General features: G+C 40.2%; 1 protein-coding gene across 3 annotated transcripts in view; it reads left to right on the forward strand.

Moving 5' to 3' along the window:
* magi3a (membrane associated guanylate kinase, WW and PDZ domain containing 3a) overlaps positions 1-16,812 on the forward strand; it is a 109,000-nt gene that overhangs the window by 55,039 nt on the left and 37,149 nt on the right. For all 3 annotated transcript variants that reach the window (XM_025901377.1, XM_025901378.1, XM_019349514.2), the window contains exon 2: positions 14,249-14,365. In XM_025901377.1, the coding sequence (XP_025757162.1) occupies positions 14,249-14,365 (117 nt within the window). The remainder of the gene's footprint in view (positions 1-14,248; positions 14,366-16,812) is intronic.

Consider the following 16,812-nt stretch of genomic DNA (forward strand, 5'->3'; position numbering starts at 1 on the left):
TCATCTTTTATGCTTTTTTGTTTTTCAAGCAGATGGATAATAACTGCTGTTTTCCACTTAGAGAGCTCTTAAGACAAAATCCCTTAGTTAAGACCGAAATAAGTTCCCTAACTTAAGCTCCCCCGTGCTCTCGGTTCAAAGACTGAAGACTGGGGAAAAAAATCAAAGGTAAAGAAAAGTAAGGTATCCACACTAAAGTGGATTTCCTGCCTTCACTCTGCACCGTCACACGGTTTCTCTCTCTCTCTCTGCCCCTTCAGTGCTGCCAGCACCAAACTTGTTTTTCATAGCACTTGAAACACAAGAGCAGAGTTGTTTTGTTTCAGCGTAAGACATACTTCTCCACAGTAAGAGATGGCGAAGCTTTCAGCTGTCAAAAGAAACATTGAAGAGTGTGTGAGGAGAGCACAAAAGAAGCAAGGAATGCTTGTCTCCAAATTCATCACAGCACATTTCCAACTCAGGCTGTGCAAGGGCGCATTGAAGATGGACACAGGAGTATACCTTTTACATATGGACCTGCAAACATAAACATTTTTTAACCGTCACCATGACTGTGTTCTTCCTAAACTCCTCCCTTCCACATTCTTGACCTTAGGTTAACCATATGTAATGTTCGTGTTGCACATCTTCGGTTGGATGCTTCAGAAGATCATCTGTGAAAAAAATAAGCCAGATAATTATGATTGATAGTCAGTGGGAGTATGTTGGTGTGTTGTGGTTGGGGTCGTCATGTCCTCCAGCATTTAACATTTAGCTGAAATAAGACAGGGGGTCTGTGGTTCATGTTGGCCCGCTGCATCAGTTAGATTTTTTGACTCACCCTGCACCCCATAGGTCATTATTGAAATCACGCCATAGTTTGTAAGGTTTAGCTCTCAGAGGGATGATCTAGCCTTTGTTTGTGTGTGTTACTGCAAACTGGTACGATTGAGAACAAAGCTGTGTGTTAGCTGGAAAACTCACATGGAAAGAATCATCTAACAAATTCCCACCTCCCCCCACTGGAATGTTCTGGCAAGCTATCTCTGTGACATAATATTAATAACAGAGACCAACTGTATATATCAACTGGGAGATGACTCGCCTCTATTAAATCAGTTCTGACTGGATCAGTCCCTGAGCTACACAACATCATGACTCACTCACTCAGGCTGGGTGTCATTACTGCCATGCTCTCCGTGTGCACTGTTTGCCTGACAGAAAGCACCTTCAGGATGCTAATAAAGTGGCTCAGGGCTCTGCTTGTGATATTTGGTGGTGGATCTGACAAACACGTATGTTTTCTTTTCGGTATATAGTCTTAGCCTCTTTCTGTCCCACTGCAAAGCGCTTTGAATACATATTTTCAGAGCATTTCTTCATGTGCTTTCCCTCTGTCTGACACTTACCTACAGATGCATATACACAGATATCCATACAGTGTGCACATGCAAGTTGCTTGGAGCTAAACCAGTGTCTAGGAAAGCTGGTGGTGAGCCTATAAAGTTGGTATATGTAGAAGTTTATATAATGGCATGTATAACAGTTCAGGTCAGTGACGCCAAACGTTTATGACGTTACATGAAATTACATTATGACTCTTTTTTTGGCTATTGGACCCACAAATTCATGGTGGGTAACCTTTTAAATCTCAAATGATGGTCATGCTTCTAGCCTTATTTCTCTTCATCTGTCTTGGAGACTAACTGTGCACACAGTTGTTTGGCTGTTAACATGAAGGTCATCCCAGGCCTGTTTATACAGATCTTTATAGACAAACGAGCACCTGAAATTGGTCGCAAAAACCTGTGAAACGCAAATCCAGATGTTAATGAGATCATTCATGGTTCTAGCTCAGCGCAGTTATTTTTGCATGTGTATGATCACGCCGTGCTCTACTGGTGCACAACAGGAACAATCTCAGAACCTTTTGATCCCACCTCTTACACTGTGATCTCCCCACATACTTTGCAGTGTTTATAGAGACAGTGTTGGCAGACTCAGCCAACCTCTACTTCTGTCGGTTGTGTGACGACATTGTGGACACAGATGTTGACTTTGATATGCTCTAGTTCGCCCCACCCTACCACGTCCATCATGCCTAATCCATCAGTCTGTCGGTCATGTGGAGGAATTATTTATTAAACATAATCAATGTCTGCTATGTGGAAGTGAAAGAATACAAATCAGAGACAGCCTCAAAAATGGCATGAGATAAATATTTAGTTGACATTCAGCAGCTGTAGGGAGGTTTTGCCTCTCTGATTCTCTTCATATCTGCTCGCTGGCATCTGGCTGCTATAACCTTTTCATCTGCTTTGAGTGACTGATGTGGCTGCCCTCTCCTCCCAGGGCATATACCAGGTTTATTGAGTAGCCCCTCGTGTGTCTTCAAAGAGTTACAGATAATTCATAGACTAAATGTCTGTATCTAGTGGCCAAGCGATGTTTGTAGGCATGACTACACTTAAGTCATACCTACACTTGTGTATATGTGCTATAAAAAAAACCCCTTGCACCATCATTCTAATTATCCTCCACACACACATCGTATGCACACCTCATACGCACGTAAGAGTGATGGAAGATGAGCGGTGGGCTAAGATTACTGAAGTTCAACTAGCTGACTCATTTCAGTGATAGGTGAGTGTCCTGTTCTGCAGCCAGGCTGCTACACATGATAAATGACAGTAATGTAGGAGAGTGGTTTCTCTTCATGCACACCCTCCCAGCATAGCCTCCTGGAGATGGACGACAAGGATCAGGTTGTGATTGTCTGCCAGAAATAGTGGATACATCATTCCTTGGACCTGGAATTGCTTTTTAGCCATAGCTACTCATGACAGCACATGCTGATGAAGACGAGTGAAGGTCCAGTCAAGGACATAGTGATGTACATGAAGAGGTTACAGTAAACTGAGTTTGCATTTTCATGTGTCTAAGTAAAACATGTGGTTATAATCAGTTATGACTAGACCAAAAGTTCTTTTTAATTGTTGTTATGAAGCTTTACGGCATGTCACATGATTGCCTCAATTGAGGAAGTTTACTCAGGATGCACTGATCAGCCAGCTAAGGGCCAGTATCGACTGATTTTGCTTTAGTCGCGACTAAATTGCTTGCTAAGTAGCAAATACTCTTATAAGTTTTTATTCTTCATTAAAAATCCTTCTCAAGAGCAGACAAAGGCACATCAAAATATTTAAAATAACTAAATCATAAGTACTCATTATGCAGAATCGCCTCTGAGGCTTCATAATTGCTTACTCAATGTTAATAAAAGTCTACAGACTTCAGAAGAGGTCAAAATTTCATGAAGCATAAAAAATAAAATGTGTCTTTCCATTATAAAAGACCACCTAGTTCTTGGTACTTTCCCTTTTTAAATAGCTTTCATAATTAGTGAGTAATTACTTACTGACTAATAAATGTAATTGATTCAGCACTAATGTATGCAGATACAGCTCTGGTGTGTGTGTCCGTGTCAGCAACATGCCATTTGAAGATGTGAGTCGAGACTCGAGACAGCATCTGGGTCAGCCAAGCAACAAGATGCACACATCAAATCAGCAACTGCTGCTCCTCGGGCGGTGCTTTCCAATACAAAACACCTTCTGCTTGGCTGTGCATATTATTAGCAGACATGCGAAACATCACTGCTGACTACCCAGGGCATTTTAGGCAAACTTTACGCACGCACACACACCCACGCACATACACACTGTATGCAAACATACGAAATCACACATCACCAAATGTCCAGAGTTTAGGAACTTGGCAAATTCCTCTGTCATGACACAGCCCTTGTAAATAATTCTTGTACCACATTCTCACGATCACACAAAATGTTAGGCGTCTGATACATTTCATCGCCACATGTTTAGAGTCCTTGTAGAATTTTTTTTCTTTGATGAAAATCAAAATCAGTGTGATGTGTGTGTCAGACAGAGAGAGAGAGAGGGAGAAAAGACGGAGAGACTTTTTGTTTCCCTGGGGTTCTCCCTGATGCATCAGGGAGCATATTGTCAGTGACAGCCCAAGTTATTGAGGCTAAGAGCGCATCACTTTACTTGCTCTGTAGAACTATAATCCGTAGAACTGCAGATGCTACTTTTGCCGCTTTGGTGCATTCTGAAGCAGAAACAGATTGCACGTGTTTTACAACTTTAAGAAATCTTGTGCATTGTCCTTTACCTGTCGTGGATTTTTTGGTACGCCAGTTCCTCCTGTAATCGTAAATGTCTGTGGTTGGTGGAGCTTGATAACCTAATTGTTAGGGTGCAAATCACATACATGTATTTGCAACATCCACCACTCTTGTTGTTGTTTTGACCACCAAGATCTCTATGAGAAACCTTCCATCTGGTCCCTGTCATTCCCATTTTTCAATAGGAAGCTGACCGATCTCTCCTCTTGTCGCTTCTTCATTTCTCTCTGATCCACTGATGACAATGAAACCCTTTGTCTCCCTCTCCATGCGGCGAGATGTAAAGATGACTATCACAGAGATGGGGCGAGAAAGATTGTTCTGCTCTTTGATCTCTTGTTTCTCATTAAACCCCTTTGGAAGCTATTATTTGTTAGAGTGCATGTGTGCACATGCATGCTCACGTGTAGTGCGAGGGAGTGCTTTTGTTTGTCTGTGGGTTGTGTGGGCCTATAATAGGCGTATGCGTGTGTCTGTGTGCGGATAGACAGACGGAGGTTTCAAACCGCAAAGATAGCAAACAGCAGAAGGCTTTTTGATGATGTAGCGTGCAGAAGGGAGCTACTTCTTTTCTGGCCTCCACATAGTAGATCAGCAAGATGAATAATGGGGCGAGGAAGAAATGTGTTTGAAGGCTCTCTTTTTAACACACACACACACACACACACACACACACACACACACACACACACACACACACACACACACACACACACACACCTTCATTCCATAGCTGTTGTGCATTGTATTTTTATCTAGGATTTGTATCTTATTTGAATGCCTCACTGAGGGCTTGACTCACTGTTAGAATTTTGGAGCTGTACATTCAGAGTAAAAGTGAAATGCTGTGTAGAGATGAAGATGAAAACTATGAAAAACAAACAAGTTTCTAAATGACACCTTGTTTAAAAACCTGCTCTTTTCTTCCTTTTTCCGTGCATTGTTTCTCGTGCTGTCATCTTTGTATGGGTCTGCTGCCTGGTAGTAATTTTGGAAAAGCACGCTTGAGTCCTCTGCTGTAGTGGACGATGGAGGTCTCTACAGCTTGTTAAAAGTTTGCCGTTGTTGACTTTTCTTTCCTGCTTTTCTCTGAATCTTTGTGAAAGGAGGTCCTTACAATGTGTTCCATAGGCTTTTGGCCAGTACACCGAACTCGGTGTAAGATTCACTCTACAGAGTGATAAAAAGCAGCCAACCTGAAGTAAAAAGTGCACTTACAGAAGCTTGGAAAGAAAAGCGTCTGGATTTCTTTAAGTTTAAGACACCAACTGTCTGCCATCTATAATCCAGTTTTGAGATCCCTTCCCAGACGCCCTAATGCCCACTCACATCCTGGGCCATTTGACCTCAGTAAATCACATGATAGGGTGGTGCTAGGCTTCACAATGGGTTCACCTGAAACCTTGGCTGATTGTAAACCACACCTGTTTTCACACCTTGGCTCATGTGATTAGGTAGAGGATCAATAGGGGATCCATGACCCTCTCGGGGACACTCCCATAGGGCTTAAAATCTGCGACTCTTCACCAGTTGCTCTTAGAACTGAAGAAGCTTCTCCGATGAGAGGTGAAACGTCTTCAAGAAACTTAAAAAAGTCCAGACGCTTTTCTTTCCAAGCTCCTTAGACTACGATGACCTGGATGACTGAGAACCTTTCCTGACATACTTACAGAAGTTGTAGCTTTTAACATTGCAATTTAAGTGACATCTACTGATTAGCCTTAAAGTACCTTAGGTATCCCAAACTGATACTTACTCTCCTTTTTGATACTAAAATTCTGAAAACACAATGGTACCAATTTCTTTCTTCTGTGCCATTAGGTACTGTAGGCAGTGTATGCAGTTGTTCAGGAACTGAGGGGGGCAGCACATCCTAGTCTGTCATTACATGCTGAAGAAGAATGACACCCACAGACACTGCAAAAACTGTAGTGTATGTGGAAGATGACAATTAACTGCAACTGCCACAATAACACTGTCACTCACCTGACTCATAAAGGCAGCACGAGGCAGGTGATGATTTATTCACTCAAGGTGTGCTTTTCAGCCAAAGGGAAGAAATTCTTCCAGTTTGGCAAAGCATCCAAAATATCAACATCCAAATCTGCTCATAGAATTAAAAGTAAATGAATTCACAGTTCAACATTCAACCATATCCTTCTTATGTTATTCTGAAATTTACGTTATTTGCAGTAATGTTAGTAGGTTACACGGCAGTGACTCTAACATTTCAGTCTCTGTTCTGTAAACAAAATATAAGATTAGCATTGTAAATAAATGCTGTGCAATCACTGTGCTGGTGATTTAACCTTTTAAACTTCTTAAACATGAATTCTTCAATAAATAAATAAATAAGAATTAAGTTCATGAGATAAATAATTTCTTTTGGTGTTGAACTGGGATTTTAGAATCCACTGGTACTAGTACATTATGTGTTGGTTAATAGCTTTCTGAATTCCAGTAAAATTATGCCATTAATTGAGATATAACTTTATGTCAACTGGTATTGTACTGATGTGAAATGATCTTTTAAAATGGACATCAATTTCTTAAAATCCAAAGCTAAATTTAAGACATTCCAATGTTTACATGGTGTGAATGGTAATACAGTTTTTTGTGTGCTTAAACCATGATGTAATCAGTTGAAGTAACAAGACTGTCTGCAACCACAATGATAGCTTTGTTATGCTGTACTTCGACACAGTGTTGCTTTCTTTTAAATGTTAATGTTGTGCTCACTGTGATATTGCTAAAATAGTGTATATCTTCCCACAATGGAAGAATTGTAGCATTTACTAATTAGCCCAGAACAAGGAGTAAAGCTAAGGCTGCTGGGACTTAAGTTTGTTTTAAAGGGTTAAGGAAAATATGTGTTTTTATATAATATTGCCACTGTGTTAAAAAGTCACCAAAAACATCCTGTGGGAAGCACAAATATCTGAAACAAATTTCGTGGCTTTTTGCCATTGGTGTTGCAACTTTTAACTCAAAGCTTCAAATTTAAAGTTCACTATGGCACTTTAGGAAAAGTCAGTAAATCTCCAAAGTCAATAGGATACATCCTCTGGGAACTATGATTATCTTTACAAAAGCCTGGGCTGAAGTATATGGCAACATATATCACTGGATAACTTCAAACAAGCTGTCAGTGAAACTATGAAGCACCAATCATAGGTAGGATTAGGTGACATAACAATAGCTATTTCTGTGTGGACCAAACCAATTTAATGTAATTATATTAGTTCAGCAGCAAATGCATCTCTAATATGTTACAGGACAGCTGTTTGTTCCCAGGAGATTTTGGTATGGATGACCTCCAATAGCTGATGAACATATAGGTAGTAGAGGTGGGTGTGTCAACTGAGCTGCAATGGATCTGACAGACTGCAGGGCCAAGAAATCATTTTCTGGGAGAAGTGGCTGGAGATGAATACTGGGTGAAGGAGAGTTTAATGCCACAATCTGTCAGTCTGCTCCATATCACAGAGAGGGGATAGGACAGGAGAGAAGAGAAGACCTGCTTCTGATGACTGTCAGGTGACTGTGACTGTTCTTTCGCCTCAGCTAAGAATCAAAAGGCAACCAAAAAGGCTTGCCTGTAGCTTTGTATACATGTGTATGTATATGTGTATAAATCTATCTATAAATATCTATATCTATAGAGATAGAGATAGAGAGATAGAGATGGATAGATATAGATAGACATAGATCTATAGATAGAGGTGTGTGTGTGTGTGTGTGTGTGTGTGTGTGTGTGTTTGTGTTTGTATATGTGTGTATGTGTGAAAGGACAATTTCAAGGTCACTTCTTACTGCCTGGAAAAAAAATGCTTGTTACTTTTATTGCATGCGGTTAACTATTGACTGGGGAGGACACGGTACTTTGAACTAATGTGAAGTCACCTCATTTGGCAAGAATTCATCACACCGTACTACACAGACTGACTGGCTCCACTGAAGTTTTGATATGGCATGCACACATGCTCTATGTATCAATATAATAGGTGTAGACTGTTAAATGAGCCAAGACTGCACTAAGCCAGTTTCATCTCAAACATGTAAGTAATGGATATTTAGTACAGTCAGCCAACAATTGCAAGTAAGCCACCCGAATCCAAGAATATATTTCTGAATGCCGAGTGCTTTGGGAGACCATCTGTGTCTACTGCCAAGTGCACTGATGATTATTACACTGACTATAATAAACCTATAACATTAAGTCCACATTCAATCTGTAGCATGACTATTCCTTTCAATTACCTGCTAAAAGAGTTCATTGCATACTTCTGCCAAGGGTGCAGGGATAATGCAGCTGTCCTTGTGGCACACCAAGCTCACATAATATCATGAAGAGTCCCTTCTCCAGCACCTCATTTCCTCCAACTCTGTTATTAATAGGAATTTGATACTCATTGCCTATAAATCCTGTCATTCAACATTCTGTAAAGTCTTGATTTTAAACGTTGAAACACTGAAACTGAAACATGTATCTTGTCTAAAAAGGTCTCTGACCTGGCCATTAGTTATTTTACAGCCAAAACACCCACACTGTGCAGTCTGACCTTATGTTAAGATATGGTGCCACTAATTGGATTTCAAGAGAGATCTATCTAACCTGAAGGGAGAAAGGCTACTGGGGACATTGATTTCCTTCATCTAACATTTTTCATCCCAAAGTGTTCCTCCATCCACAATTAATCACTTGAGCTTTGCAGCACTAATTGACTTCATACAGACTCCCTTTTCTAGCCAATTAAAGTACAGCTCTCAGCTTAAACAGTGGCCACACGAGCGAAAGATTTGGTCTAAAACAAGAAACAATCCACACCTCTCCAACTTCAAAGAAGGGTGTTTAAGGAGAAATGCTGGTTTTATTCCTGTCACCTTGAGTGAGCAGACATGAGACTGAAAGATGAGCCCACTGGTGCAAAACCCACCATGTCTGTATGCCTGTTGCTCTCTAAAGGGAAACCAAAATGAGCCATAAGTGTTTGTTTCATTTTCCTCTGCCTTTTTAGTATAAATATAGAGAACCGCTTTTCCAAAAATCTGTTGATTCCTCTGTCTGCCTGTCATACAGAATGAGGCAGGACATTCTATTGTCCCAAGTTGCCAAATGAACCTAACAAGGTGGTAATTAGCAGATGGCAGGGGCTTTCTCGCCATTTCTGGAGCTGCACTACTGTCAGAGAATTGCCTCATTAGACGCCCACTGACACCCCTGCTGGTGACATCTCTTCATTGCTTCCACTCTCATTTTGGAAGAGCATTGTGTCTATGCAAGCATATTGTAATTTAACTGCCTGTTTACTGGATGCCTGGGTAAATATCTGTATTGCAAGTGTATTGTTTTGGCCCCGGTGAACCGAGAGCATGCTGGTGTGCCAAGTTGAGCTGCAGGGTTTTAGCAGAAGACAAACAAAGATGGATAGTTTTACCTGAGTGCTCGGTACAAAGTTTGGAAGCTTATTTGTTTCTGTAGTTGAAGTTTCTCATTTGCCAAGAGGTTTTTGGGGGGGGGGGGGTTTGAGTCAACCTAACTTCTTTCTCATGATTATACCAGTCTGAACAACAGATTAACGGCTATGATCTAATCTGTTGGTCTGGTGATGATTAAAATTCCACTTAAACTATTAGACTTGGTTCCACTTTGGTCACTAGAAGATGAAGCCTATCAAAGTGATAATCGATAGGCAGCACATGAAATTATTAGCCTATATCTGTTTTTCAATGGCATGTCTTAAACTGTTGGATGGATTGTCGTGAGACACTTTTCCCCAGATGAAATTTCAGTTGATGCTATTATTTCTTTCAAGACGAGATGCTTAAAAAACCCATTACTGTCATCCTCAACTGTGCTTTGCTGGTCGTGTGATTTGGCACATTTTAACACCGTTTTTCTAAGAAATTGAACAGAGTCAGCATTATACCTGCTAAATTGTGTTAGCATTGTGATGAAGGATTATGTAGAAACAGTCTCAGAGCTGCTAGCATGCTTCTAGGCTTTTGATTTTATTCTGTTTTGTTGTAATTATGTAAAAAAAAATCCGAAGGGCCTCATATTTCTAAATAAAAGTACATTACAAAGGATTTGTTCTGCTTTAGAATTTCATTGTGCACTTTAAAGCAGAAAAGTTGTGTACCCATCTGCTAAGCCTATCCTCCTGCTCCTCAATATGTGACCTGAAAACTAATGGCAGCTATAGACAAAAAGAGGGCTTGGCTTGTATTTGCCTTTATCCTCACAGCAGAAGACAGGTGGAGAGCCATTATAGCGACAGGTAGATGCAGACATCCCTTGAAAGCAGAGGATTGTTATTAGAGCAAATAAAAGGTTAAGTGGCTAGCAGTGGAATAGAGAAAAAGGAGAGATGCAGGGAGGCCTGATAGCAATTCAGAAAGTGATCTCAAACATAGGTGTGAAGAGCCCCGTGGGGATCTGCCAGGGCTGATGAATCTCCACAGAAAGGGCGGCACAGGCATGCATGGAGTGGTTGAACAATGATTAAAAGGGAAAATGAGACAAGCATGGTAGGTTTCCATGTGTGTTCCCATGCATCATCATTAATCCTCCGTGCAAACGTCGCCCACTTCGTGCACCTTGTCCGCTTTCACTCCCTTTGTTTTTAATAATTCTCCATCCTTGAACTGCAGTTCCCCTTTCCCCCAGCTGCTCCCCTACACTCCCCCTGTGTGAGAGTGCCTAATAGCCGGATGACAAGGCACAAAGGCTTCCATTGTGTCCCACATGCCTCGTACTACTACCCTGGCAGGCCAGTGATGTGCTGCCTTGTAACCTAGCAGGAAGCTGAGAGTCGCTGCGCTCCCCCTTTCTCTCATTCTCTTTCTGTCTCTGGAGATATGATGTGGCAGGCTAACGCAAGCTGACAGGCGGGCCACAAAGGCTACCCTGTTAGAGGCTCTTGAGTAGGAGTTTGCTTTGGGCAGTGGAGGTAATTTGCATGTGTTTGTGTGTAAGTGCGAGAGAGAAAAAGAGATTGATTTTTGTGACCCCGCGTTGTATCTACACATAGTTGCAGGAATTCTGTGGTATCAGTTAGTACCCTCTGTTGTCCATACTGAAACCAGTTGATCTTTCAAGGCCTTGTGTGAAAATAGATTTGGGGTGGGTTTCCCAAGCTTGATAAAAGCCCTGGCGGAGGGGTAATCACTCCCATCTACACTAACATGGGAACAAGCTTGACCCAGTGGGAGGGATGGGTTGTATTTTCTTTATGTTTATTAGAATTTGGGGTTTTTCATTTCTCATAGCTTCTGGGAACATGGACCGCGGGCTTGTGGCTTTTGTGGGGTTTTTTGTGTATTCAAAGCCAGGCAGCTTTTGTTTCATTGACCTAAATTCCTTACATTCATTGTGCCAATAAAAAGTCTATAGAGTTACATAATGGATAGCCATGCTTCTCCATGCCTTAGCACTTACTTGTACCACTGACATGCTGCAATTACGATACCGTTTCAGCTTAAGTAAATTAGCAGGTACATGAAGGATGACTGGAAGCCCCAAAAACCTGTCTGTGCCTTCCTGCAGAGCACAGTGCCACAGTACCCAGTTGTGTTGAGCATCCAGTAAACAAGAAATTCAAAACGCTTTATTAAAAAATATTCTCACCACCACTTTTTAAGACAACATTATCCTGCTGATCTGCAGTCCTAGCATTACTTGTTTTATCCCCTTAGGGAATGAATAACAATGAATTTAATTTACAATATTTTGGAATTAGGTGGGTTTTTATTTTGTCTTATTCCCCAGCTGCCTCGGCTCTCCTTTAACACTTCCAAATGAAAATGGGTGTCATAAAAATATTGTTCAAGTTTTTCTTGAATAGGAAAAGCTCTTACAGAGTGTGTGATGTGTAGGATGCGCCACAAAAAATTCATTAATTTCACTATGGGAATATTTCTCTTTGCTATTATGAGAGTTGATTTTTTTTTCTACATTTTATTTTCTATATGTGTCTGTATGTGTATGTGTGTGTATTTTGTACATTAGTGAATACAAAATAAAGTTTTTAGTTGTTAATTAAAATAATGATGCAGAGTAATATTTCAAAATATTTATGAGCAGATGAGCCAACAAGAGAATCGCTCTTGTAATTTGTAAAATGACATATTTACATATTCTGCTGGAAGAGGTGTATTACGTGACTGACTTAAGCTCCCCACAGTAGTTTAATGTAGATCTCATTTGGAGTCTGTCATTTACTGCATGACTTCTGTTTGATTTGTCAACATTTCCTGATTTGGATAAGATATCTGCAGGATTTCACCACTTCTGTCAGAGACTCTGGCAGACATTGGCACATCTTGGCCTTGCGTTTCTGCATTTTGGACTGCACAAAGAAAAAAGCGACAGATGCATAATACAAGATTTGATTCTGATCAAAGTCAAAGTGTTGTTTTGATTAAAAAAAAAACCCAAAACAAAACAAATGGCATGACAATTGATGTAGATATCACATCCTTGTGCCACTCCCTTAGTCAGCAGCGTAAGGTTAATTGTGTACCCCCTGCCAAGCAGTGGTGGAGAGAATGAGCTTTGATGCCCGCAGTGTTAGTGAAGAAGTATTCAAAGCACATCCTGCGTGTCCCTTCTTGAGAAAGAAACTTATGCTCCACACACAGCTCGAGACCACACAGTGGAAGAGTCTAACTATAGCAAAGAAGCACAAGGGATTTTGCTCTTGGTTTCTTTTTTCTCTCTTCATCTCTCTGTTTACTCTATGATATTCCATCACTCCAAGAAGAACTGTAATTCTTCTTCTTGGACTCTCTTTCTCAGACTTTGCTTCCTTTTCTTTTGCTTCTAAAAAACAGCCATCCTAATGTTCTGTTCCTGTTTTTTTTTTCGTGAGTGCATCTGAATTATTACTACAAAATTGTCCAATTAATGTTTAATCAGATCACTCCCCACACTAGAATTAAACTGCTGTTCCTCCTAGGAAATAACAGTGCTAATGTTATGCTCTTGCCTTTTGCCATGTGTCTGGATTTTTAATGATAGAGCCTAATCAATATTTAATCACGTGACTAATAGGTTTGCATTCCGATCGGGATCGGATAGGGATCATACTATGTACATTTACTTACAGTTGTGTGAAAAAGAAATAATGACTCATTGACATTTTAAGGTTTTCCAAACTAGAACACAATAAAAAAATGTGTTTCTTAGCAGGTCTTGAATTACATAAATACAACCTCTGATTGGGTTACATTAACTGACTGAACTATAGTGCTGGGGAAAAATGTATCTCAAGGGTCTAACCCATCGATTGTTAAAGGTGGGCGTAGCTACAGTGACATCATCCATTGGTTTCTGATGTTCTGCTTTAAAGCCTTGAGATCTTGATTTAACAAACAAACAACAAAAACCCGTTTTTGACAAGGAGGGGTGTGTCTGACTGTGAAGTGCTTTGGCTGGCAACTTATTGGTCACAAGTCGTTATGTAATGAGCATACCAAAGCCAGTCCTCCTTTTTTAAAACATAGCATGAGACCTGAAGTCTTTTTGCAACCTCAGCTATCGCCATCTAGTGGCCATTAGTTAAAATTGGCTTATTTTTTGTAATCTGGAAGCTAGGTCCGTCTTTTGTACAGTTTATTGCAAGTGTACCTGTAACCTGTGTATTATTCTCGACCACGTTTCAAAAAAGTTTGTAACTAAAGCTTGCATTAAAAAAAAAATTCATTTCTTTAAGGCTTATTCTGTATGTTAGCATGATAGCATGAAACATGACAATGACCATTTTTGGAAATGTAAAACTTTCATAGACTTTCATGCTACTATGTGCTACTAATCACATAGTATCAGATGTAAATATTTACTGTCCCAACAAGTGGGGTCTTTTTGATTTGGGGACTGTAGCAGAGGTTATTGATTACAGCTTACCAGTATTGTTGGTTATAAAATGAAATGTCTGATTATCTTTTTTAATTGTCTTGTAAATGTAAATAATCAAAATGGTGTTTTAAAAATGTGTGTAGTTGGGAGGCCGTCCAGTGTGAATTCATAACTCAAACTTTTCTTTTCTCTCGCTCCAGGTAAAGTGTTGAATACTGATTTGCGTCACTACCTCAGTCTGCAGTTTCAGAAGGGCTCCCTGGACCATAAGCTCCAGCAGGTGATTAGGGACAACCTGTACCTGCGTACCATTCCCTGTGAGTAGCTTCCTCAGCCTTGGGCCCTTCAGTCTTCTCTCTCTGTCTGGGTCTTCTTGTTGCCCTCTCACCTCTCCAGATGGAGCGTGGTCTCTTCCCATCTGTAGCACTACCTGTTATGCATTTTCCTCCAGGCTCTCCCTATTCTTTCATTCAAATAAACCCCTTTAACTTGTTTTCTGTTCATTTCTTCTACTTATCACTTCAGTATTATAAACTGCAGATTTTCACTTCTTGATCTTACCAAAATTTATAAAAGCACACAGTCCTAGGAAAACCTGAATAGGCTTTAATAAGGATGTCTACCATAGGTAAAATATATAAATATAGACTTCAGTGTTTGTGCAATGAAAAAGGATGACACACTTTTAGTGTTTTTATGTTTAATAATGAAGTTTTTCCCCTGTGTATATTAAATATTTAATTAAGAGAGATGTTTGTTTGTCAGTTTGTGATTGTTGTCAGACCTTGGTTGTGTTCGATTTAAATTCAGGAAAGAGTAATTGTACATTTTCTTCTCTATTTACTTTTCACCCTCTGATTTTCCCCCCCCCTCAGTTTGAGTTTGCTCCACTGCTTCTTTTGGAATATTCTGTTTATACCCGAGTGATTTAAAAATGGACAACAAGGCCAACAAGCGTAAATGAAAGAGCAGCTGCAGTTCTCTGGGATGCGCAGCTGAGTTAAAAAAAAAAAACATAAACAACAACGTTTTTGCCATTTATCACTGCTCGAGACAGCATTTATTACTTGTGCAACTCACAGTTAGCATTTGGAAAGCTTTCATTTCTGACATTTTGCTTGTGGGGGACGTTATTCAAAAGACAGTTGGAGGTGCATTTAAGAAATATTGCTGTGTAGAAGTATCACTGATTAATTTGAGATACATATTTATGTGTGTCTTACCGAATAATCATGCTTGCTGTTGTGGAAGTTTCACAGTAGTTTAAAGTTTAATTATTAGACCTCCTCGTCTAATTATAGTGTGATAAATAACACCTCAGTCTTTTCTATCTCAAATAAAATGCAAATGTTACATTTTCTCACATTATCACAATGATTATCACAGCTGAAAAGCAAATGTTGTAGTTGTACCTGCTTGTGCACATTTGGGTCTACTTTGGTGAGTTATTGTGGAAGATAATAGAAACTGTGAACCACGCGTATCAACACTGCCGTTTGGCTTCAGTAGCTCAGCATATGTCCCCTGTCCAGTTTGCTCATTCAGGCCTGTGCCAGTGGCTTATCACAGTGCACTCAGCCAAAGTGACCCTGTGAGCAGCCTAAATAGCCACTACAGCATGATGCCATGCGCTCATTACAGCACTTCAAATAGTATTTCGGAGTGACAGAAGTATGACTTTGCTTTTCTGCTGCACACAGAGAAGCTTCATTAAGTGTCAGTCTTGCCTCCCACAAACTGGGGCTCAAGACAGTAGCAGGGGTCTAGGTCATCCAAAAATCCTTAAAGCTTCACTAAATCCCAACACCCAACTCTACCGTCTACTATCGCTCTCTCCTTCCCTGGGTATTAATATCCATCGCAGCACAGCACTCAGGCCCACTAGTCTCGCTTCACGATAAAACACCAAGGAAGGATGGTGCAAAGGTAAAAATAAAGTGCCTCAGGTTTTCAGTCAATTGCAATTTCTATTTTGAGAAGTGAAAAGCAAGTGTAAAAAAAACTAAGCATAGCTGTTGCACTGAACTCATCACTTACTGTTTTCTACTTACTGTAAATCTCAGACAACTGTGGACGATATGTGCCAAAATGGACAAGCTAAATGCACACTTTCGAGTGTTTATTGTGTCTTCACTGTAGCTATTGAGCCAGCAACTGTAACCAACACTCATATTTTCATGTCCCTTCGTGTTAGTGTTCTGATTTATTGTGTGTTTATCGTATATTACAGTCGAACTCTACCAGCGCACACAGTCTGACTAAAAGTTTGAAGTTGGCACTATGCGATCAAGCATCTGTCAGTTTACAAATGGCAATCCCTCTGCTTCTTTACTCCTTCTTTTCTGTTTTGCTGCAATTAGCATCTTGTGGGCAAATGCTTGTTGTTTCTTCTGGTGCTCCACTGAGTGGGTGTTCAACCTGCAAAATACAGTACACGACTAACAAAATCCATGAAACACAGTTCATACCTAACACTGGAGAGCTGGATTTTGATGTGAAGTAACTACAATTACTTTTTGTTTTTCTTCTGTATTGTTTTCATGCAGTTGTTTCATCTCTTAAAAAAATCAAACACATAAACTAAAAGTTAAAACAAGCTTGTGTTTTCCAGTGAGAATTGGCAGCAAATTTCTTCTGGTGCTCTCTTCAAAGCTCCTTGTCCCAGTGCTCTTTTTTTCAGGTGGCAGTTTCAGCAGTCTTAGCGGTCTCTTTCCACTAACCATAACTGAATAGCAAACTGCACATACAGTTTTATTTTTGCTCT

This window comes from Oreochromis niloticus, linkage group LG20 (assembly GCF_001858045.2).
Source record: "Oreochromis niloticus isolate F11D_XX linkage group LG20, O_niloticus_UMD_NMBU, whole genome shotgun sequence".
NCBI lineage: Eukaryota > Metazoa > Chordata > Actinopteri > Cichliformes > Cichlidae > Oreochromis > Oreochromis niloticus.